Source organism: Aquarana catesbeiana, linkage group LG07 (genome assembly GCF_042186555.1).
Source record: "Aquarana catesbeiana isolate 2022-GZ linkage group LG07, ASM4218655v1, whole genome shotgun sequence".
Taxonomy (NCBI): Eukaryota; Metazoa; Chordata; class Amphibia; order Anura; family Ranidae; genus Aquarana; species Aquarana catesbeiana.
In genome coordinates, this window is record NC_133330.1 from 317,555,110 (window position 1) to 317,581,321 (window position 26,212).

The 26,212-nt window shown below is 42.4% G+C and overlaps 1 protein-coding gene across 2 annotated transcripts in view; it reads right to left on the bottom strand.

Moving 5' to 3' along the window:
• Positions 1–5,165: 5,165 nt before the first annotated feature.
• Positions 5,166–26,212, bottom strand: part of LRRIQ3 (leucine rich repeats and IQ motif containing 3) — a 69,730-nt gene continuing 48,683 nt past the window's right edge. For both annotated transcript variants that reach the window (XM_073593741.1, XM_073593740.1), the window contains 3 exons: positions 21,271–21,394; positions 17,548–18,256; positions 5,166–5,982 (listed from right to left, as the gene is read on the bottom strand). In XM_073593741.1, the coding sequence (XP_073449842.1) occupies positions 5,787–5,982; positions 17,548–18,256; positions 21,271–21,394 (1,029 nt within the window). In that variant the 3' untranslated portion in view covers positions 5,166–5,786. The remainder of the gene's footprint in view (positions 5,983–17,547; positions 18,257–21,270; positions 21,395–26,212) is intronic.

Here is a 26,212-nt window from a genome sequence, read left to right on the forward strand (position 1 = left end):
TTCTCATCAGCAGTATGTAGCAGTGTTGTGACTTATATGAGTGTCTGGTTAAACCTTGTTCTCTGACTGTCCAATAATGCTTCAGGAATCCTGACCCTTTGTCTGGATAGTGCTGATTGGCCCTGTGCTGACCACATACACTGTCCCAAGAAAAAAAAACTCTTTATTATTACACACCAAATTGAGCATGTGCAGAGTGACTCCAAAGGATCTGTCTTATAAGGAGTTGGATTGGGGACAGTGGAAGAAGGGGAGGATCAGAGAAGACCGGAACAAACAGCCTTTTTTATACAATGTGGAGGATTAACCACTTAGATTCCACAGTGAGAATAACAAGCATGCTTTGCTGCATATACACACTGATTTTACTGTTGTGGGTTTAGTAACACTTTCAATTTCACCTTTTTTTTAATGACTCCAATGCAGTTCAGCAAGATTTTCAGTGATATTTCTGCTACAACAAAACGGTCAATTTCTGATAGTTGTTTCCTCCTTTTCAATATGTAAATAGGCAGAATGGATGCAGAGGTCAGCTCTTATAGGGGCTCGCCCATCCTCCTACCCTTAATTTGCCTGGTAGAGTGTCTCCAACATTGTGAGTGTGAGGACACATACCTGCATGACTTTGATGAATAAGCTGTTGTCTCACATTGTCAATGAATTAATCGTGCGTGTGGAATGAAAGCATGCCTCCTGAAAGTGTGTCTGTGTGATTTTCATAGACAACGGGGGGTCTGACAACTGAAAGCCGCACGGAAAAAATTAGCACTGAACATCACAAGAATGACAAGATGTGGGAATCCCAGGAGAGGACGGTTCATTCGCTGACAATCACAGGATACACTTCCCTAGGCTGGAGGAAAACAATAAGGAATATTAGAAGCTGAGCATAATCGTGGATTGAGCTCCATGTGGTAGACAGTATCTATTAATATTTAGTAAAAGAATGCTTCAAAATTCTCAAGAAAATGCAAACGCTGCTATTGTTGTTCTTTGTCTAAAAATGCTAGCTGCCTGGCTATTGTGCTCAGCCAGTGGCTTCAGCATTTTCTGAAAGTATAAGGAGAACAGGAGTACTACTCCCAAGGTTTAGGAGTCTATGGGACAGATTTACTAAAACTGGTGAACACAGAATCTGGTACAGCTGTGCATGGTGGCCAATCAGCTTCTATTTCAGCTTGTTCAATGAAGATTTGCCAATAAAACATGGAAGCTGATTGGGTTCTATGCAGAGTTGCACCAGATTTTGCACTTTCCAGTTTTAGTAAATAACCCCCATGTGTATTTACAGTATATAGCAACACAGTAGTGTGATGCCAGAAGTGGTCCATTGGGTTGGAGGAAGGGTTGTTTATGATTAAGAGTAAATGTGTTCAAATTTACCTACCATTGATTGCCACCCTACCTCTTCTGGAAGTCTGTTCCAAGCATTAAAAAATGAACTTTAACCTCAACACCAGACACCCTTCCCCCTTCATTTTTTTACCCTCTCACCTGTAATGTTGGGTTGTCCTCAATACTCATACTCATTTGCCCAAGAAATCCAGCTTTGTCCTGCTGGGATCCACAGCTCAGGTGCTAAAACATGGGTCCCATTTTTCCCTCTGGCCTATTGGGAACTCAGCTGCCTCTTATAGGTTTTTGCAGATGGCTTCAGATGACATGTGCCAGGCCTGTCCACTGGCCACTGTGATTCCCTGCAGCCTCCTGGGTTATGACGGGGGGTGGTTGTCATGGGGGTGTAAGCAGTGGTTGGTACCCCTTTTAGGACCTCCCCCTGGGTGGATATTTTGGGTGCGGTAACCTTAGTCCTTAATCCTAATCTAGAGCTGGAAGAGCTTGGAGCAGGGGTTGATGAGAAAAGGCTACCCCCAGTATACTACTGTACCATGTAAGCTTGTAGGCTCATGAAGTGAACCCTTCAGGGTAGGCACAGTATAAGGGTTGGAGAACTCACAGAAGTGAACCTACAAGGAGGGAACTGGAAGGCTCATTGGCAATCCTATGTTAAACTTTAATTTGAATTGTGCAGTGTTAATGATGTCAAGGGTAAAGATGCAGAGGTAAAGTTGTATTTTGGTAAAGAACTGTACATTCTGTTCTTACTGCATTAAAACATTAAAAAGACAGAGCATGTGGGCATTTCTTTATTTCTGGAGGCTGGACTTGGGCAAGGAGAATGTGAGTAACCAAGATGGCAGAGTTCCTCCATGTCTACTGTGGGTGGTGTTCTATATCGCTTCTGTTGCAGGAGGTTGAGAGGAGGTACTCTTGGCCAGCATGGCTATTACTGGGGGCGAATTTAGGGCCCTGATTACAGGGATATTACAGGAGGCTGCGGGAGCAGAGACATGTCATTCTCACCTAGATGAAAATGGCAACAGGGGTGGGGCCATGGCAAAAAAAATTTAAAAAACTTAAGAAACAAAAAAAAAAAGTCACCTCCATTTTCACAATACAGAAAAGGGGAGAATGCAGGGAGTGAAGCTCGAATGAAAATGAGACCAAAATTGAGTTCTTTGAATGTTTGGAGGAAGGAAAATGCTGACTATGACCCTAAGAACACCATCCCTACAGTCAAGCACAGACGTGGAAACGTTATGCTTTGGGGCTGTTTATCTGCTAAAGGTACAGGCCAACTTTGGTACTGGACTGGGCCATGTATTGTAAAATCTTGGATGAGAACCTTCTTCTGTCATCAGCCAGAATACTATGGATGGGTCTTCCAGCATGACAATGAACCAAAACATACTGCCAGGGCAACAAAAGAGTGGCTCAAGAAGAAGCACATGGAAGTCATGGAGTGGCCTAACCGGTCTTCAGATCTTATATATATTTGTTGCATGTACAATGTTTGTATTTTCTTCAGCCCAGATGAAAGGAGAACCTTGTAGTGTTGACTCCCGGAACGCTTGATGGTAATGGGGTTTAATGTATTTATACATCAAAATGTGGTTAATTTAAAATTAATCTAAAACCAAAAGATGTTTATTTTCATTTTAAATAGAGTAGGGAATGGTTAAAACCTCTGCCTTTTTCTATCTGTATCCCATTAGAGAGATTCCCTTTCACTTCCTGTTACAAAGACACAACAGAAATTTAGAGGAAACCCCTTGAAGACAGTTGTAACTGGAACAAGTGTCCACATTGGGAGATTTCTCCTCTATTCCTGTTTTGCTAACAACTCAAAATGTTGGATTTGCCTCCACTTCCAGTCCTGGGGACAGTGGTCAGAACAAAAAGAGAAAATAAATATCCATAATGGGCACAGAGACAATGTGAACCTGAGGGGTGTTCTAACCCTACCCTTGTTTAGTCAACCCCCCCACCCTGACAAAAATTGTCTTTCTTTAGATACACTTTAATATTGGAGGTTACCTTATGGGTTGAAGTGAACCTTGGCTTTCCCACTGTGGGGCCAAACAACCATTTTAGCTCAACGGCAGGCCAGAAGTTGAGAAATGTGTATACTTCATCTTCTAAACCACCCCCCCTTTAACTCCAAGGAAGTGATGCGACATACTCCCATATACAGGGGAACATGTGACAGCTCACCACCTTTCCTACCACAGGACAGGGCTGGTGCTTGGCCTGCATAAGTAATGTAGAGGCTTACTTTAATGTAGGAGTGTCCAACCTTTTGACCTTCCTGGGCCACATTGAAAGAAGAGGAATTGTCTTGGGCCGCACATAAAATACACTCACAATAAGGAGAGCTGATGAGCAGAAAAAGAGGGGCAGATCATAGGTTAACAATCACTGACCAGGGGCGGACTGACCATTCGGGCACTGCCCGAGGGCCCCATGCCACTAAGGGGCCCCATCAGGGTTGCCAGCTTCAATAAAACCAGGGACAGTATGTAAAAATCTGTGTTTTTTTTTAAAAATCCCAAGATTATAACTGCCCCGCCTCTCCAGTACCTTTTCAGTGTGTGTATGTGTATTCTGCGTGTGTATACTGTGTGTGTATATTGTGTGTCTGTGTGTGTATACTGTGTGGCCTCATAATCTATTGCCTGGGGACCCCATAATCTCCTATTGCCTGGGGGCTCCATAATCTCCTATTGCCCGGGGGCCCCATAATCTTCTCCTATTGCCCGGGGGGCCCATAATCTCCTATTGCCCGGGGGCCCCATGAGTTGTCAGTCTGCCCCTGTCACTGACATAGATAATGTACCTATCTGAGTAATAAAAGTTCATTTTTTTTTGTAATATTTCTTATTCTAAAAGTAAAAGAGGGGAACATAAAACTAGTGCGATATCTGACATCTGTTTTAAAAAAACGAAAGCACCAATATCTGGTTGGATGGATTTAGAAGCAATTCTCAATAAATTCTCAAGGTACCCATCAGATATTTTGGTTCTAATTTTGCCCTTCATGTGCTTCATCCTTGAAAATAGTTGCTCACAAATATAGGTGCTGCAGAAAAACTGATGACGTGAATAAGGCATGATTGTGAGCAGTGGGATTTTTTTTTTTCAGGAAGATGAAATGTATAAAAGCCCAGTAAGGAGACACTATGAATTATTTACTAAAGGAAAATCCACTTTGCATTGCAAGTGCACTTGAAAGTGCAGTCGCTGTAGATCCGAGGGGGACATGCAAAGAAAATAAAAAACAGCATTTTACCTTGTACATGATTGGATGATAAAATCAACAGAGCTTCTCCTCATTTCAGATCTACCCCTTAGATTTAGAGCGACTGCACTTCCAAGTGCACTTGCAGTGCAAAGTGGATTTGCCTTTCGTAAATAACCCCCACTGTAACAATTTTCTTTGGACGCATGTGTTCACAAAGTGTAAACACAAAAAAAAAAAAATTTTTTTTAAATCAACATTTTTAAGTAAGTTTATGATTTTGGGTTGGGCTGCATTCATAGCCATTGTGGGCTGCAGGTTGGACACCCCTACTTTAAACCCCTAAAGTAACCCCTAATACTAAGATAATCCTCTTCTGCCTTATAAACACCTTATGTCCCACCAACAGTAGCCATGCCAAAAAAAATATCCACAAAACCGAAAACTACTAGCACCCAACTGCATTTTGGACAAATGTACAGGCAAACAAGAGAACTGGATACATCTACAAATGGGAGGAAAAACCCTTAAATTGAGCAGAAAACAAAAAAAAACAAAAAATAATGTACAAATTATGCATTGTTAAAAAAAATAATTTACTGGCTTGGACACAATCATTTATAACAGACAACTGAATTACAAAACTTAGAAGGCTTCCAGGATTTTTCTCTTTTTTGTTTTTTTTTTTATTTGTAATTTTTTTTTTTGTAATTTTCAATTATGTTGCAAAAGAGAGTAATACCCCTGCAGTTCATTCAGTGGGCTGAACTGAGCACTTTGCGGTTACATTTAACATGTTGGTGGTTTACTAAAGAGTATCTAAAGACAAAGCAGTTTTTATTTTTGGATGGAGTAGGGTAAGTTAAAACCCCTGTCAAGGGGTTGGGGAGATCTTCCTTCCCTTCCTGTCCACAGAAGTGGAAGTGAGAGAAAATGTATTTTGACATCCACATAATTGAGTCCCCATTGGAAGATTCCCTCCCTATCCCTATTCTGGAGACATCTCAAAATCTTCCCAGTGATCATAGCCAACAGGACAAACAGAGAGGGCGAATCTACCCAGCAAGGACACAGACAGAAATAAAAACCTGCTGGGGGTTCCAACCCTTCTACACTTTATCTGAAACCAAAAAAAGTTTTGGCTTTAGATACACTTTTAGGATTACTACAGAAAATGTAACAACATTACAAAATTTGTTTTATGGCATCAATGTCTTAGAAGTGTCTCTTTGGAAACAGGCTGCTTGACGAGGACTTTCTCCATGGGTTGCGCTTTAACATGCTGACCCTTTATGGCTGTGACATGAACCTGGGCTTCCTGCAACCGGTCATTGCTTTTCTGAAGAATGAGAGAGTCCACAGCAAACTTTTCGGAAGCGTTTTCAACCTGGAGCACCAACTGCCTGCAAAATATGGAAGTATCAGTTTCAGTAGATCATCACTTTAATAGTACGTTACAACATTGAATTTAACATTAGCATTTTAGGCCCTTAAAGTAAACCTTTGCAAAGAGAAATATGGAGGCTACCATTGCTGATCTTCTACACTACTTGCCTGACTTTAATGCTGACCTGCCGGCATCAGTACTTTTTGAATCACTGACCAGCCATCCGTATCCGATACCTCTGGATGTTTTGAACACTGGGTCCTTCACCATGCACTGTGGTTCTGCCCCCAACCTCTCGATTAATATTGTGTCCTCTATATGTGGCACAGTGCTGTTCATTGTGACTGGTACCCCAACACATTGTACAGTAGAGACCATAGCACTACAGTGCACCATAACTCATACACCATGTGCTGTGGTATACTGCATTGCTAAAAAGGGTCATGTATATTTTCTCAACTAGTTGTGCTGCGGTGGCAGATCATTCATAATAAATGGGCTCCCTTTATGCAACACATGTTAATTTGTGCCATAATGCATGCACTGCCAGCCAGGCAGCCGGCACCCTCCCACAGTCTCCAGCGCAGATCCACTCCATCCTTGCCTCCACTGTGGTCAGTTGCTAGTACTGATGGCCTGGTCCTAGAATTGACTCTCTCCAGGCTTTCTCCACCTTCTGGCTGCTCTTTGCCTGACAGGTAAGGGGGGACTCTGCTGGGCACACATGAATGTAAGGGGGGGACTCTGCTGGCAAATGTGGGGGGGGGGGGACTGAGGGCACACATGGATGTAAGGGGGGACACTGCTGGTACACAAAGGGGTAAGGGGGGACACTGTTGGCACACTTGGATGAAAGGGGGGGCACTGCCGGTACATATGGATGTAAGGGGGGACACTGCTAGCACACAAGATGTGAGGGGGACACTGCTGGCACACATGGATTTAAGGGGGGGAAACTGCTGGTACACATGGATGTAAGGGGACACACTGCTGGGGCACATATGAATGTAAGGGGGGCTCTGCTGGCAATATGGGGGGGACACTGATGGCACACATTTATGTAAGGGGGGATACTGCTGGCAACTAGTTGTGCTGCGGTGGCAGCCCATTCATAAAATAAATGGGCTCCCTTTATGCAATACATATTAATGCGGGCCATAATGCATGCACTGCCAGGCAGGCAGCCGGCACCCTCCCGCAGTCTCCAGCGTAGATCCACCCCATCCTTGCCTCCACTGTGGTCAGTTGCTAGTACTACTGGCCTGGCGCTAGAATTGACTCTCTCCAGGTTTTCTCCACCTTCTGGCTGCTCTCTGCCTGACAGGAAAGGGGGACTCTGCTGGGAACACATGAATGTAAGGGGGGACTCTACTGGCAAATATGGAGGGGGGGACTGCTGGCACACATGGATGTAAGGGGGGTCACTGCTGGCACACATGGAATTAAGGGGGATACTGATGGCACACATGGAAGTAAGGGGAGACACTGCTGACACACATGCAAGTAAGGGGAGACACAGCTGACACACATGGAAGTAAGGGGGACACTGCTGGCACACATGGGAGTAAGTGGGGACACTGCTGGCACACATGGAAGTAAGGGGACACTGCTGGCACACATGCAAATTAAGGGGGGAGACCGCTGGCACACATGGATGTAAGAGGGGACACTGCTGGCACAAATGGATATAAATGGGGACTCTGCTGGGCACACATGGATATAAGTGGTAACTTTGCTGCGCACTCCTGAATGTCAGAGGGGACACTTATGGGCACTTTTTGAAGGTATGTAAAATGTATTTTTTTAAGCTTATGAATATTTATAAAAAAATACAATGTGGCTCTTATACAGAAAATGTTGGAGGCCTCTGCCTAGGTGTATTGGGGTGTCATTTAAAATGAAAAGAACTGTAGTGCAGAAACACATGCCAAGTGTTACAGCAGTGAGCGGTAATGCACGCATTTCTGCAATGATGGAGTGTGAATGGGACCTAAAATTTAAAAGTAATTTTCTAAAGAAAAATCTTTTTATTTATTTTTTTTCTGGAAAGAAGTCCTTACACTAGCTGCAAATCTACCTTCAGACAACAATAAACAGAGAGAGGCAGAGACAAATGCACTGACCCCGAGTTCAAAAATAATACGTTATGCCATTATTGGTGAATGGAAGAAGTGTGTGATGTCCTATGGCCTAACAAGAAATCGTTAGGTCTAAACAGGACTATAATTGCCTTGTCGATGTTTCTAAACAGACTAATGCACATGGTCACATCTCAAGATTCCCGGTCTAGGAGTGTGGAATTGGCGAACAACATACTAGGAGAAACAATCAATTAAATAACCATATTAAGCATGATCTGCATCTATTCTGGCCATGTAACAGGAACTCGAGTCAATTTCTGGAAAAGAACAACCCTAGCGGTAAAAATATTTTAAAAAACATGCATTTACGACGTCCCCAAGCCTCAAGCACATGTTGAAGATTTTAACAAAATTACGACCATTCCACCATCTTAGTCTTAAGTGAGCAAATCATGGTTCCCGTATTCTGAGTCTGATCTATATTAGATGTACTCAGCTAATGGGATGGAATTATAAAAAGACTACAGTCAGATTTAAAGCATATCATCATCAATAGGCCAGCGAAAAACAAAAAAGGAGAAGCCAGCCATGAAAATGGTGGAATGGGATAGAAGGAGGGGAAAGAGCAGTGCATTAGCATGAGGGATACAGCAAAAGAGAAGGCAAGATTTGAGCTTTAAATGTTTACCATCTGTGTATATACAATACCATACTGGGGGTATCATCAGATGGGGGTGGGGGTCTGCTTTAAATCTGACTGTAGTCCTTTAATAAATCCACCCCATTAGCTAAGTACATCTGATGTAGATCAAAATACGGAATCATGATTTGCTCATCTAAGACTAAGATGGTGGAATGTTCGAACATAGGTCATCATTTTGTTAAGTTCTTCAACATGTGCTTGAGGCTTGGGGAGATCTTGAAAGCATGTTTTTTTTAACTAGTTAAGAACCAGAAGGATTTGCCCCCTTAATGACCAGGCCATTTTTTGCGATACGGCACTGCGTTGCTTTAACTGACAATTGCACGATCATGCGATGTTGTACCCAAACAAAATTTATGTCCTTTTTTTCCCACAAATAGAGCTTTCTTTTGGTGGTATTTGATCACCTTTGCATTTTTTGTTTTTTTGCGCTATAAACAAAAAAAGACCGACAATTTTGAAAAAAAAAAACACAATATTTTTTACTTTTTGCTATAATAAATATCCCCAAAAAAATGTAAAAAAATAATTTCTTCATTGGTTTAGGATAATATGTATTCTTCTACATATTTTTGGTAAAAAAAAAATCGCAATAAGCGTATATTGATGGGTCTGCGCCAAAGTTATAGCGTCTGCAAAATAGGGGATATATTTATGGCATTTTTATTATACATTTTTTTTTTACTAGTAATGGCGACGATCTGCGATTTTTAGCGGGACTGCGTCATTGCGGCGGACAGATCGGAGACTTTTGACACTTTGCTAAAAATAGCCACTGATTACTATATAAATGTCACTGGCAGGGAAGGGTTTAACACTAGGGGGCGATCAATGGGTTGAGTGTTCCCTAGGGAGGTGTTTCTAACTGTGGGGGGAGTGTAGTGGCTGGAGATGGAGAGAGATCGCTGTTCCTAATCACTAGGAACAGCAGATCTGTCTCTCCTCCTCTGACAGAACAAAGATCTGTCTGTTAACATTGACAGATAAAAAACATTCACGGGCAACCACAACTGGAAGCGCTGAATGTTGATAACGCTGAAAAACTAATTGAGCAAGATGCTCTGGCAACACTCATGGAGCTATGGGATGATGGGTTGCCTGACAGCTTTCCATGTGAAAACTATGGTATTCCTGAGGTGGCTCACACAGGGTTCAAACCTAAGTCCACGTTCTTTCCTTCAGCTTGTAAAGGTCCCTATGTTGAGACTTGTTATCAGGCTACCTATAGAGATCTATTAAACTTGTGCAACACCAAGTCCTCGAGTCCCTAAAACTTGTCTAGTGCTGAACGCACAGCTCTAAGTACCCTAAAGAATAACAACCGGTTGGTCATCAAACAGGCCAACAAGGGGGGAAGCCTTGTTATCCAAGATAGAACGGATTATGAGAAAGAAGCTTATCGCTTACTATCCGATCAGAAGACTTAAAGTGGCTTAAAAGGAGACTCCTTGCCAGGGTTCGAAGTGGAACTGAAATCTTTGGTTGGGGGAGCTGCAGATGATGGGGTATTATGTAAAAGGGAGAAACAGTTCTTCCTGCCCCTCATATGCAATACCCCTTACTTCTGCCACCTGGCGAAGATTCACAAGTCCACCGTATGTCCTCCAGGCAGACCCAGCGTAGCTAGTACCGATAGCTTTACCTCTGGACTATCTCATTATATTGACTTCTTTTCACAACCCATAGTCTCAGGTTTACCGTCATACATCAAGGATTCAGGTCATGTGATTGAGACCCTCCTGAACTATGAATGGGAGACAGACTACCTGTGGGCCTCTTTGGATGTGGTCTCCCTCTACACCTCGATTTCACACATAATTTCACACACTCCAACATTTTCTTTCCAAAGATCCCAATATGAATTATAGACAGGCACAGTTTTTGATTGATGCTACAGGTTTTTGCTTGGAGCACAATTATTTTGTGTTCCAGGAAAAGTTCTACATTCAGAAACATGGAACAGTTATGGGAGCAAACTTTACTCCCTCATATGCCAACATCGTCATGGGCTATTGGGAAGAGCGATATATATGGACACATAACCCTTTCGCCAGACATATAGTGTTCCTAGGGCGTTATATTGATGATATTTTGATTATCTGGAATGGGAGTATTGAGTTATTTGAGTAATTTTGTACTCATTGTAATGACAATACTTTGGGTCTCAGTTTTACACATGTGATAGATTCCACCAACCTAGTGTTTCTAGACTTGGTATTATACCATAAGGCGGGTCCATTTGCACTAAAAACTATTGCAAACCCACTAGTGGCAACTCGTACTTACATTATACAAGTTGCCACCATCCCTCTTGGATAAACAACATTACAAGTGGACAGTTTCAACGGCTAAGAAGAAACTGTACCAACTGTGTAGAGTATGAATCACATAATGTGTCCCTAAAAAACAAGTTTTTGCAAAAGGGATACCCAGCAGAATTAGTGCAAATGGCTCATGATAAGTTTTTGAAAACTGTACCACCTCCCAAGATTTGTGAAAAGCCAGATGTTAACACCATCAGGTTTGTCACCGAATATAACAGCAAATATAGATCCAGAGTATCATCAAAAAACATAGGCATATTCTGCATATGGATCCGAAACTAGGACCCATTCTACCCCCAGTGCCACAGATAACGTTTAAAAGAATACGTACTCTGAAGATCATCATTGCCCCGAGCAAACGTAAAGATTCTCTAAAGGGGAGAGTCATGGTCATTAGGTCCTATTTCGACAACAGAACTGGTATTTTCCAGTGTAAGGAAAGGGGATGCTTGACTTGCCAGTTTATCCAACAATCCTCCTTTTCTGATAGGGCCAGTAATAAGTATAAAATAAAACAATTTATTACCTTCTCTATTACCTGCTCTACTGAGTATGTGATATATGTACTTATGTACTTTCATATGTACTTATGTACCGTGTAACTTGTTATATGTGGGCCATACGATGTGAACCCTACCAAAACGTGTAGGGGAGCACCGAAGTTTTCATACAAAAGGGACTTCATAAACACAGCGTTCCCACTTTAGGGGGGACACATTTGCAACTTGGCTCTTTCTCAAAGTGGCGATTTCTACAAGTGAAATGCACTTCTGACTCTGCACTTATCACTCATCATCTGACTGTCTGATCTGAAAATATCATCTTTGTCCTCCCACAGGTATGCTCCTACTGCTACAACTCCAGCCAGAATCGCATTAGTGAAATCTGTCTCCTATGTCTCTTAACTCTGGTATGCTCCTACTGCTACAATTCCAGCCAGAATCGCATTAGTGAAATCTGTCTCCTATGTCTCTTAACTCTGGTATGCTCCTACTGCTACAACTCCAGCTAAAAACTGAAACACTGCTATCTTTTTTTCTTATGTGTCTCTAATAATGCTGGTATGTTATTTTTACTTAACTGTCTGTAGACCTGTCCACATTACAATGCTTTATTATCTCCCTTGTCTTACCCAAAATTATGGCTCTCTTAACTTTAGTGCCCTCTTGCTAGTCTGTTTGTGACTTAAGAATTTTGCCCTATTAACCAGCCAAGCTTTATAACCTCTTGATTGCTAATTGAAATCCGCCCACACCCTACCCTTATCAGTATATATTTAAGCTTCTCTTGGGGGAAGCATTTGCAGGGGGGACACATTTGCAACCTGGCTCTTTCTCAAAGTGGCGATTTCTACAAGTGAAATGCACTTCTGACTCTGCACTTCAGCGAAGGCACAAATCGAAAGGACACGAGATAAACACTTTGAAAACCAGCACACAGACATCAGGTGAACTTGTTTACTCCTTTAGCTCTTTTTCCTTGGAACATGCTTTCTCTTTCTCTACCACTGCTTTTGACAACTCTGTCCTCCATCCTAAAACTATCTCTCCTTCACCCCTCTTCTCCCCCCCACAGCATATAAATATCACCCTCACTCTTGTCCTGTCCTTATTACTGCACCCATCAACTCCTGCTAATTGTAAATCCACATACAGTACACTAAAAATCTCCAAGACCCTGGGGCATGTCACTTCATATAAATCCCACTCCCATATTACCTCCCTCACCCTCTTGCTTCTCCTAACCTCTGGATATATATCCCCAAACCCTGGGCCTCCATCATTTAACTGTACTCCATGCACCCATCACCCTGCACCCTCTGGCAGCAGCCGCCACAATCAACACAATTTAATTCCCATTTCTATTCTTCCCAAATCCAGACTCCCTTTCTCTTGTGCCCTTTGGAACTCGCGCTCTGTCTGCAACAAGCTCACCTCTCTCCATGATCTCTTTATTGCAACTCATTTAACCTACTCGCCATTACCGAACCTGGCTCCACGAATCCGACACTGCATCTTCTGCTGCCCTATCCCATGGTGGTCTTCTCTGGACTCACTCCCCCAGATCCAGCGGACGTAAGGGAGGAGGTGTCAGAATCCTTCTAGCCCTACATAGCACCTTTCAGGTACTTCAGCCACCTCCCTCTCTGTCACTCTCCTCTTTTGAAGCACACTGTATTCGCCTTTTCACTCCAATTTCCCTAAGGATAGCTGTGATCTACAGGCCCCCTGGACCAGTATCAACCTTTCTTGAAGACTTCTCTGCCTGGCTACCCTACTTTCTTTCTTCTGAAATCCCCACTATCATTCTCGGGGACTTCAACATCCCTATTAATACTAACACTCCTTCCACTTCCAAACTTCTCAGCCTAACATCCTCCTTTGACCTGAAGCAGTGGATACATGCTCCAACTCACTCAGAAGGCAATATTCGTGACCTCGTGTTCTCTCACCTTTGCACTCCATGCAACCTCTCTAACTATCCATCCCCTCTCTCTGATCACCACCTTATTAGTTTCACTCTCTCCCTCTCCTTCACCTCCTCTCCCTCCAACCACCTTAAAGTTACCCGCAGAAACCTACGTCATCTCAACCCTTCTCTTCTCTACTCTGCTATCAACAACCTCTACAACAAAATCTCACCCCTATCCTGCACCAACCTAGCCACTTCTGTGTACAACGCTTCACTTCTAGCCTCACTGAACTCACTTGCCCCCCTCACTACACACAGAATCAAGCCCAGACCCCTTCAACCTTGGCAAACAGATGATACTAGAAGTCTGAAAAAACGTAGTCGTGCTCTGGAGCGCCTGTGGCATAAGACTAAGTCCCAGAGAGATTTCTACCAATATAAATCTGCCCTCCAAAAATACAACTCCAGCCTCCTCTCTGCCAAGCAGACCTATTTTACCACTCTCATTAGCAACTTATCATCCTGTCCCCGTCAACTCTTCTCCACCTTCAACTCTCTACTTCGTCCTCCACCGCCTCCACCCGCCAACTCACTCACTGCCCAGGAGATCGCCAATCACTTCAAACAGAAGATTGATACTATTCGCGCTGAGATCTCTACTGTGCCGACACCCTCCACGCTTTACACTTCATGCCCACAGGCACAATCATTATTTCCCTCTTTCAACCCCACCACTACAGATGAAGTTGCTAAACTACTTGCTAATGTCCACCTTACCACCTGCCCTCTGGATCCTGTTCCCTCACAAATGCTACGTTCACCCTCTGGCCCTATACTACACTCTCTAACCCACATCTTCAATCTCTCCCTCTCTTCTGGCATCTTCCCTAACTCTCTAAAACATGCACTTGTCAGACCCATACTTAAAAAGCCCTCACTGGACCCATCCAATCTTAACAACCTACGCCCCTTCTCCTTGCTCCCCTTCTTATCCAAACTCCTCGAACTTCTGGTCTACAACCGACTGAGCGTCCACCTTGCTGATAATGGCCTTCTCGATCCCCTTCAGTCTGGATTTCGTCCTCAACACTCCACAGAAACTGCTCTCCTAAAACTAACAAACGATCTACTAACGGCCAAAACCAATCAACACTATTCTGTACTCCTACTCCGGGACTTCTCTGCTGCCTTTGATACGGTTGACCACCCCCTCCTCAAAAAAAACTACACGCCTTTGGTCTCCGTGACTGTACACTTCGCTGGTTCTCTTCCTACTTATCCAACCGCACCTTTAGCGTTTCTTATAACTCTACTTCCTCCTCTCCTCTTCCTTTCTCTGTTGGGGTCCCTCAGGGTTCTGTTCTTGGACCTCCACTATTTTCAATCTACACTGCCTCCCTGGGTCAACTGATAGCCTCCCATGGCTTCCAATACCACCTCTACGCTGATGACACCCAAATCTATTTCTCTACCCCTCAGCTCACTCCCTCTGTCTCCTCACGTATCAGTAATTTACTCTCAGATATATCAGTCTGGATGTCTCACCACTTCCTTAAACTCAATCTAGCCAAAACCGAACTTCTAATTTTTCCTCCCCCCTATGCCTCTTCCCCTGATCTCTCTGTCAAAATCGATGGCACAACTATAAGCCCATCCCCACATGCCAAGGTTCTAGGTGTAGTCCTAGACTCTGAACTCTCCTTCAAGCAACACATCCAATCACTGTCCAAATCCTGCCGCCTCAACCTCCGCAACATCTCCAAAATACGCCCCTTTCTAACCAATGACATAACAAAGCTCTTAATTCACTCGCTGGTCATCTCTCGCCTTGACTACTGCAACTCCCTTCTCATTGGCTTAACTCTACATAGTCTATCACCTCTTCAACCCATTATGAATGACGCTGCCAGACTCATCCACCTTACCAATCGCTCTGTGTCTGCCACTCCTCTCTGTCAATCCCCCCACTGGCCAAAGAATTAAATTCAAAATTCTAACAACTACGTACAAAGCCATCCACAATTTCGCCCCCAGCTACATCACTAGCTTGGTCTCTAAATACCAACCTACTCACTCTCTTCGTTCCTCTCAAGACCTCCTGCTCTCTAGCTCCCTTGTCACCTCCTCCCATGCTCACCTCCAGGCCTTTTCCAAAGCCTCTCCAATCCTATGGAACTCCTTACCCCAATCTGTCCGCTTATCTCCTACTTTATTAGCTTTCAGAAGATCCCTGAAAACCCTTCTCTTCAGAGAAGCCTATCCTACCCACACCTAACAACTGTACTTTCATTTTTTTTTTCCATCAGCTCATCCCCCACAGTTATTACATTTTGTCTCCACTTGACCCTCCCTTCTAGATTGTAAGCTCTAACGAGCAGGGCCCTCTGATCCCTCCTGTATTGATTTGTATTGTAAGTGTACTGTCTGCCCCATGTTGTAAAGCGCTGCGCAAACTGTTGGCGCTATATAAATCCTGTATAATAATAATAATAATAATGCACTTTCATATGTACTTATGTACCGTGTAACTTGTTATATGTGGGCCATACGATGCGGACCCTACGAAAACGTGTAGGGGAGCACCGAAGTTTTCATACAAAAGGGACTTCATAAACACAGCTTTCCCACTTCAAAAATTACTTCGGAAATGACGTCCAGACGTCATTTCCGCTGCCTTCACTCCAATGAACCGTGCGCTTCACGCTGGTCCTCGTCCTTTCCGGCTTCCGGTGTCCGAGACGAACAGCCTACTGCCTTGCTGACATCTTCTGTTCCCCCTATGGTAGAGTCTCCACCGGTCGAGGACAGCAGACCATGGATAGCCTCTGAACACCTTCCAGACAGCGCATTGCACATCCTTGGGGCCACTCACTGTGAGCAGCCGCGGTTTTGCCTATGTACTACCTACATGTTAATACATGCTTGATTTCTACTGAGTGTTTGTGAGTAGCCATTTGGTCGTTCCTATTTTTATATTTATCCAATAAAGTTGCATTTGATACTGCACTTAGATTGGTGCACCTTGTTTCCTTTTACATTGAATGTATCCCAGGTGGTTCCCTGACTCATAATGAGAGGTTCTCCTTATTATGTAAATGAGAATCATTCTGGATCTACAAACTGGCCTCTCTATCTTCCAATGGGTTGAACGAAGGTCTAGAGATTCATAGTATCATCTAGATCCCCTCCGTTATTGTTCCTCATTGTTTTGCTACCATCATTCTATATATGGTAAACCCTCAGTGTGTACCCACCATATGTTACATACTGAGGGAATTAAAGTATATATATATATATATATATATATATATACATATACATATACATACTATATACTATATATATATATATATATATATATATATATCACATGGCGTTATGCATTGGGCATCATCTGTCCATTTCCACATGGCTTCCAAATACTTATTATCCTTTTTTTTTTTTTTATTACATCTTTACATATATTATAATTATATATATAAAATCCATTAGGTTCTCATTAGGTTTTGACACTTTGAACTATAAACTATAATCATTGAATTCATTCATTCATTTGTTTGGTCTTATCATGAATACTATTGGGCTAGGTTTCCACTATTGCGACCCCAAAGTCGCGCGATTTACAGTACGACTTTGCAATGCGATTTTTTATGCAATTGCATGCAACTTTTGGACCATGGGAGAACAAGTCGCACCAAAATCGGAACAAATAAGTACAAAAACCTTTTTTGAGTCACTGCAACTAGAACGGGGACCATTGCGTATCACAAAAAATGCCTTGGTCAGGAAGGGGGTAAATCCTTCCGGGGCTGAAGTGGTTAAAGTGCTACAGAAATGCAGCAGAGGCAAACTGAGTCTCTCATCCTGCCAGACAGGACTGTGCTGTGGAGAGAGCTGTGCTGAGCTCAGTAGCGACCTCTCCAGGCCATTCAAGCTGTGTGCATGCGCTCAGCCGCTCAGAAGAGAAGAGAGCGCACTGCCCGTACATGCAATTTGAACAGCCTGGAGCGCCCACTAGGGGGCGCACATCTATAGTGTTGCATGTGCCCTGCATATCATACCTGTGTCCCTGGAGACATTTAATGAACTGTTTCTGCCTTTCCTGGTCGTCTTTTAAACCTTGCACAAATGTCATTTTCCTTTGCGCTTCTTCCTGGGATCTGATTAATCGATCGTGCCTCATTAAAGTTTTTGTAACAGAAGTGTGCTGGGAGTTGAATTCCCTGGCTGATGCATTTTCTAATCTTCTGGCCTCCTTTTCATAAAGAAACTGTTTATGTCTATACTTGACGTTGTCAATAAAGTTGGCTTTATCCAGGAGGTTGTACTGTGCGCTTTGCTCTAGCTTCATGCCGTCTGTCTGATGTTGCGCTATGGTTTGTTTTTTTCTTGCCTCCAAAAACTCTTCCGTGTGATATTTTGCTTGTTTTCTATCAGCCTGCATCTGAACAACCACATTTCTTTTTTGTATTAGTATATTATATTTCTTCTGCTTCTCATAAGCCTCGTCTATAGTGTGTAGAGGTAAGAGGGTAACTAGTTGGCCTTCCTGCATGGAATGCCTCTTAGACATTGAACATTTCACCGGCCTTGCCAGATCCCACTTTGCTTCTATAATTGAATGGATTTGTTGAATGGAGGAGCGGATGTCTTTTGCTGACTTTCCATTGGATAACAGAAGGTCTTTGGAAGTGTCTGATTGGTGGAAAAAGGCTTTTAGCCCGGAAAGGCTAAATTGCTTCTCATTTACTTGTTCTCCCTGTATTAAATCTATATAATAAAAATAGTATTAAAGTATATGTAAGCCCTCACTTTGTTAAAAAAAAAAACACACATTAAGTTTAAAACAGAAATAAAAGGTAAAACGTGTGTATAAATATAAAAAAACATTATTAATATTTTTTAAAACTTTATAAGTGATCACATACCCTCTGTTCTCAGCTGCATAAGGAGCTCAGAGGGTTGAGGGAGGAGAAACAGCAGCACACTGGTCTTCCCAGTAAATAGCTGTGTGTGTGTGTGATCATTGGAGGAAAGTAGACATGTGTGTGTGATCATTGGAGGAAAGTAGACATGTGCACTGCCAAAAAATATGTTCGTTTTCGTTTAATTTTGTTTTTTTTTTTGTTTTTTTGTTTTTCGGGTCATTCGTTATGATCGAAATTCATTATTTCTAAAAAATTTGGAAATCCGAAAATTCAATAATTCAAAAATAAGAAAATAAGAAAGAAAATCCAGAAATTCGAAAGAATAAAAATCCGAAAATATGAACGAAAATTCAAAAATCTGAAATAATGAATAACTAAACTAACTAATAATAGCTAACTATTAAATTATAGGTATTGGAATTTCCTTTTAAATTTGGCTGTTAGTGAAGGTAATTAGTAGGATTTTATCTGAAGATTATGAATTATCCGAAATAACGATGGTTGCATCTAAACAAATGGAACGTAACAAATTAATAATAATAATACTTTTTAAAATTATTATTATTATTATTTATTATTATTAATTCGTTAAGTTCCATTCGTTTAGATGCAGTATTCATTATTTCGGATAATTTGTAACATCGGAGAAATTTGTATTTATTACGTTCACCAACAGCCAAATTTGAAAGGAAATTCCAATACCTATAATTTAATAGTTAGTAATTGGTATAATTAGTTCGTTAGTTATAATTTCAGATTTTCTCATTTTCAGCTTTTCTAATTTCCGTTCCTATTTTCAGATTTTCGTTCTTTTGAGTTTTCGGTTTCTTGAATTCTCGGATTTTAGAATTTTAGAATTTCCTGAATTTTCGGATTCTTGAATTTCTGTATTTTCGAATATTCAAATTTTCCGCATTTCGGAAAAATTTGTTAACCGGGTTTTTCGTTAATTCGAATATTTCCGAATTAACGAATTTGTTGAATTTCGTCAAAAAATGTATTTGGAATGAAACAAATTGCATATGTCTAGAGGAGAGAAGGCTGAGTTCTCAGCACAGCCAGAAAACTGACCAGGCTGTGTTCTCATGCCTAGGGTGGCCAGTTTTTAATAGGAAAGCAGAGGGACTGGCAGAAACACTAGGAATTGTTAACACGAAGAAAGTAATACAAAGAGAACAGGATACTTTTTCATACAAGAACATGGTACAGCTGGTACATATCAATAATATGAAATGCTGGGATAATATATTCTTTACCATACTGGCTTTTGTATTTGGAGAAGAAAGAAGGAACAAGAGAAGGAAAAAAGGTGAGAAGAAGGAAAGGAAGAGAATAAAAAGGTAAGAAGGGAATGGAAGAAAAAAATTTAGAGATGAATAAAGGAAGAAGGAAGGGAAGGAAAAAGACCTCTTCCACTTGGACGTAATAATTTAATGATGGTCATGTGCAGGATTTTGCTGGCAGAAAAAACCTGGGTAAAAAACACAAGCTATGTTCTGTAATGACCTCAGGTATACATGCATACTAACACTTAAAGTATGTATGTGTGTACAATTCTTCATCTTTCTCTAGAAACTGGTCGAGCTGTGTGCATTGTTCCATAGACAACAGCAGGCATGTGTTCTGATCCATAAAAATAAAGAGAAGAAAAAAAGGAAGGAGGGAAGGAAGGGAAAAAAGTAACGTAGAAAGGGAGGAAGAAGAAAAAGGAAGGAAGGAAGAAGAAACGAAGAAGAGAAGGAAGAGAAAAGGTGAGGGAAGAAGAAATGAAGAGGGAAAGGAAGGGAAATAGATAGGATAGAAGAAATAAAGTCGAGAAGAATGAAAAAAATAGAATAGAGGAAATGAAGAAGGAGGTAAGGGAGAGAAGGAGAAATGAAGAAGGGAAGGAAGGGAAAAAGGAGAGAAGCAGCAAAGAAGGGAGGGAAGGGATAAGGGAGAGAAGAAGAAATGAAGAAGGGAAGGAAGGGAAGGAAGGGAAAAAGGAAAGAGGAAATGAAGAAGGGAATGAAGGAAAAAGATAGGAAAGAAGAAATGAAGTAAGGGAAGGAAGGGAAAAGGGGACAGAAGAGGAGATGAAGAAGGGTAGGAAGGAAAAAAGTTAGGAAAGAAGAAATTAAGAAGGGAGGGAAGGAAAAGTAAGGAAAAAATGGACAGAAGAAGACATGAAGACGAGAAAGAAGGAAAAAGAAAAGAAGAGTTGAAGAGTGGAAATAAGGAAAAAAAGATAGGAAAGAAGAAGGGAAGGAAAAAAATTGGAAAGAAGAAATGAGGAATGGGAAGAAAGAAAAAAGAAATGAAGAAGGGAAAGAAGGAAAAAGATACAGTAGGAAAGAAGAAATGAAGAAGGGAAGGAGGCGAAAAGGGACAGAAGAAGAAATGAAGAAGATAGGAAAGAAGACGGGAAGGTAGGAAAAAGATAGAAAAGAAGACATTAGGAAAGGAAGGAAGGGAAAAAGATAGGGAAGAAGAAATGAAGAAGGGAAGAAGAGGAAAAAGATAGGAAAGAAGAAATGAAGAATGGACAGAAGGAAAAAAGACAGGAAAGAAGAAACGAAGAAGGGAAGGAAGGAAAAAAGATAGAAAAGAAGGAATAGAATAGAGGAAAGAAATAAAGAAAAAGAAAAAGGAAAATGTAAACAATCTGGGTAACAACATACCCTGATCTTTGTGTGGTAGGAAAGAAGAAATGAAAAAGTGAAAGAAGGGAAAAAGATAGGCAAGAAGAAATGAAGAATGGAAAGAAGGAAAAAAGGAAAGAAGGAATAAAGAATGGAGGGAAGGAAAATGATTGGGAAGAAAGAAGGAAAGGAAAAGCAAAAGGAAAATGAAAACATAATCTGGGTAACAGCATACCCTGATCTTTATGTGTTTTTAATTCACTCGTGTACTTCTCTTGTCCACATTCAGTCACACTTTGAGCCGGCTGCTGTTGATTTTGCTTTCTGAGATCAGGAATAGTTTCTGCTTCAGATATGACCTGCATATTAATAGAGATATTTTAAAAAAAGGATAATATGGGCCCCTGTGGATAAAGGGCCAATAAAGAGACATACAATTAGGAGAGCTTGGAATGTGGGGCTCATAGCTACCTGCTGCTTTAGGAAGACATTCTAGTTTAAAGCGGAGATTGTAATGGTTTTGCGTCAACCATAAATTTAAAAAAAATGCAGTCAAAACCTTTAGATTGTCTCTTTAAAGTAACCCAGTTTTCGATCCCTTATTGAAATAAGAATGTAAATACCTACTTCTCCTGCTGCCTATGCCACTGAACACTGCTTCATTGAAGAGGAACTGTGCCCCAAGGTCTGCTGGGAAACAATCACTTCTGGGGAGTGTCGATCTCCTGTGTTCTACAGAGAGCTTAGTGTTTCTGCCAACTTCCATGTCAGCGCAGTTCCCAATCAACATGACAGCCAATCATGGTGATCACATAAGACTTGAGGTTCATTAATAAAATTTACCACTTCATTTTATAGGTGCCACTGCAGCCTAAAGATGGCAGTGTACTTCTGCTTAATACTATAATTGTCAGATGCAATTATGGTGTTAAAAAACTGAATTAATTATTGTAGAAAAATGTATTTACAAATGAACGTTTTTTTTCAATGCATTTGTCAACCTAAAATAAAGAACCTGTGAGCATGGTAATTATTAAAACAGCATACAAAGCCTTATATGTTTCCTTAAAGTGGTTGTATAGTCTTTTTTTTACTTTTACCTACAGGTAAGCCTATAATAAGGCTTACCTGTAGGTAAAAAAAATATCTCCTAAACCTTTACGGTTTAGGAGATATTCCCCTTGCTATGAGCCGCTGACTGCAGCGGCGCATGCGCACAGGGGATTCTCGGCTGAAGGCCGGCAACTGCCGGACCTTGCCGAGTAAGAAATCTCCCGCGCGCATGTGCGGGAGTGACGACATCGCGGTTTCAGCCACTCACAGCGCTGGAACCGCGATACCCGGAAGACACGCCGAGGCAACATGACAGCTCCCTCGGCGTGGACCAGGTAAGATACCGACGCCTCGTTCTTAGGTAAGTATTTCATAATGAGCTAGTATGCGGTGCATACTAGCTCATTATGCCTTTTGCTTTACAGGGTTAAAAAAAAAAAAAATAAAAAAATTTGCGGGTATACAACCGCTTTAAAAATCATTTAGGTAGACAAATTAGTCATAGGATTATTGTCAACATAGCACATACTAAAGCCAGCCATGGATGGATCGACTCTCGGATGGTTCAGCAGGAACCAGCTGAAATTCAGGTCACCTATGGGCAGGCTGGTTGCACTGAAGTAGAAGGAAAGAAAATTGCATAATCTACAGGCTGCTTAACATTTCTAATTATAAGTGTAACACACCCCTCGTAAGACCTGCTGAGTAAGGGTTCCCCACTGCTTCACAGCCAGTTACTTAGCATTTCCTTCATTCACTCTATCACAAAAAGATCAGTCCTTGGCTTGTTTTTCTGTTTTCATTAGGGGGTGATACCTTGGATGGGGTAGGGAATTTATGGGATGGCCAACTTGAAAAATGTCCAAACACAGAACAGAGGGACAACTTCCTCCCTATTTACATGATCTTCTCCTTCCTTCCTCCTGCACAAACGTGGTTCTTCTGTACAGCACCTGCTGCTCACTCCTGGTGGAACTAGCAGTATATTGCTAGCTCAGAAAAGGCCCATTACAGGCAGGAACTCTCAGTCTCTTGACAAAAGTAGCAAAAATGGAATGAACAGCATAACATCTCTCCTTCTGCTTCCCTGTGGCCACTAATCCCAGTTCCACTTGCCCGCAGAATATTAGCCCACCTGGCTGCCACCAGCCAGTCCTGCCCAACTTTCTCTCTGCACCAGTCCTGCCCGACTGACACACACACACACATGGAGATTTCCCAGGGCAAGGTTAGATAAAGACTTGGCACATCGCCATCTTCAGGAGAGCACTGTTACAGCTGACAGTCTCTTGACTTGTATTGTCCCTGCACTGTGCTAATCTACTCATTGTCTCTCCTTGCTCCTTCCCGTTGCCTCTCCGGCATGAATCCTTCTAACTGCCTCCTGTGGTAGGATCCTTCCAGGCCAGCTTTCCTGAGCTCCCAGCCTGTGGTAAAACCCATCCCTGGCAGGGATCCCTCAATGGCTACAGACAGCCTCCCTTAGCACTCCTTCTCCAACTTCCACCCAATGCCCTTGCTGGCATGACTCATGTCTATTTAAGGGATTCTTTGGTTATCTGCCAGGCCCCCAATGTGGGGATTCACCAAAGGCCCCTAAATATTCAAGACAACCCCTCCTAGCCCCCTCCTACTATTTTCTAGAACGTTTCCTCAACATCCTAGAAACGGGGGGGGGGGGGGGGGGGGCATCAGAGAGCTTCCAGAATGAGTCATCCAGCCCTGGCTTCTAATAACCCTGACCCAGATTCAGTGACTCAGGTTTATCCCAGAGCCAGACTATGTTTTACCTGCACTACACTTCTAGTTGCACACACTAGAGGGTGCTACATAAGGGTGTTTACACTTACAGTTTTCTTTTAGTCCCTCTGCAGAGTCACACAAATACTGTAGCTGTGGAGCCTGCTAGTGAAGTCCATCTAAGGCAGCTTCCTGTGATGGTGTGGCAACAATGCTGCACTGCTCCAGTGGAATGGGATGGTGCTGCAGGAGGCGTGTTTATCAGCATTGTCACTGCTGATTTTTAAGCCTATAGCTTGCCAATCATCACCTGGCTACACCTAACCCTGCCCACTGCTATCTGGATTGGCAGCACTGCCTCTGTTACTGAAACACTCCCACTGGGAGCTGCAGTGTCTGGAAGGGGAAGTGTGTGAGACGCAAATGAAGGATACCAATATACAAGTGTCCAGCTCCACTGTCCACTGCACCCTGTTACCAGGTAGCCTGAAATATTCCCAACCTTGGCCACCATGTGAATATGTAGTCAGTGGAGCCCTGTCCATAAGGGGTGCAGAGTCGCACAAATACTGTAGCTGTGGAGCCTGCTAGTGAAATCCATCTAAGGTAGCCTTTTGTGATGGTGTGGCAACAATGCAGCACTGCTCCAGTGGAATGGGATGGTGCTGCAGGAGGCGTGTTTATCAGCATTGTCACTGCTGATTTATAAGCCTATAGCTTGTCAATCATCACCTGGCTACACCTAACCCTGCCCACTGCTATCTGGATTGGCAGCACTGCCTCTGTTACTGAAACCCTTCCACTGGGAGCTGCAGTGTCTGGAAGGGGAAGCGTGTGAGAAGCTAATGAAGGATACCAATATACAAGGGTCCAGCTCCACTGTCCACTGCACCCTGTTACCAGGCAGCCTGAAATATTCCCAACCTTGGCCACCATGTGAACATGTAGTCAGTGGAGCCCTGTCCATAAGGGGCGCCGCCCCCCTAATCCATGCACCCAGCCCCTAATCTAAATTAAAGGGAATGCTTGTCTTGCACCTCAGGATTTACATGCATCTAACTGGCATTATCTATTTGAACCCTATGATGTCCATATGAGCCTGCAATCTATATTAAGTTTGCAATACCACCCCACTACCTTTGCCCTTTATTTCTCTTGGATATTTGATACCTTTGGATGCAGTGATGGCTGCTCATGTGGGGCGCATGGGCGCCGCCCCCCTAATCCTCTAATCTGCATGCAGGGTGCCGGACACATGGATTTCAATCTTATTTTTTTTTTTTTTAAGCACAAGCACATGATTAGAGGCAAGGCTCTAATGGGCTTTAAAAAATGGTGGGCTTGGAGCGCAGAGCACTGCGCCCTGAACCCACCCAGTTGTGTGACAATAGCGAATTAATATTCACTATTGTCTTTCTGATTCTCCAATCAGGAAGCGGGTCTTACGACCCGATTGGCTGAGAGGAGAAGCGATCGTATTGGCCGCCGATGAGAGGAAACGCAGGGTGAAGCCGCCGAGGAGGAGGAGATGCAGGAAGGAGCCGAAGCTGCCCGCATCCTAGATGGGGTAAGCGCGGGGCTGGTGGGCGGAAGAGAGAGTGAGGGAGCGACTGGGGGGGGGGTCATGGGGGTTTGACTGATCGACTGAACGGGGGATAAATATTTCTGAACTTAAAGTGGAAGTAAACTCATCCATAAAACAGCTTCATTTCCGGCACGTGCTGGAAATGTAACACTCCCATTGGTTGTGCTCTCAACCAAACTGTCAAACCATCCAATGGCTGGTGTCATAACTGATCACATGTGCAGCATCATGGCAGTTGTAGATTAAACAGAGGCAAAGATGGCAGCTTCCTTGGCTGAAAACGATAGGAGGGTTTACTTACACTTTAACTTAACTTAGCTTTATAGAGCACTGCATACATTGGCATTATATGCCAAATAAAATAAATAAGCTGCAAATAAATAATAAATTAATTTTAAAAAAATGTAAAAAATGAAGAATGCACAACAATATACAAAATATAATATAACACTGGGGGTTTGTCTTACAGATACCCTTTAAGTAAATGCACAGGATATACTGTATGTACATAAGCCTGTGTCAATATCCAGAATTACCGCATACCGCCTGCTAGGCGGAGGAAGCGATCACAGCAGATCGTTTACACATATGCAAAGGCACACATTAATTTTTCGTTTTAGTGTACAATGGAGAATTTATGAGTCTTGCTCTCATCATAGTTTTATTGTTTATAGATTGGAACCAGGTTCCGCTTGAGGAGGCGGAATGAGTATTTAAACTTAAGCTGATAAATCCAAGCAGCTTAAATAGCTTTCTTCAAATGAATTCTGCATGCTTTTAAGCCAGTCATTGCCTTATA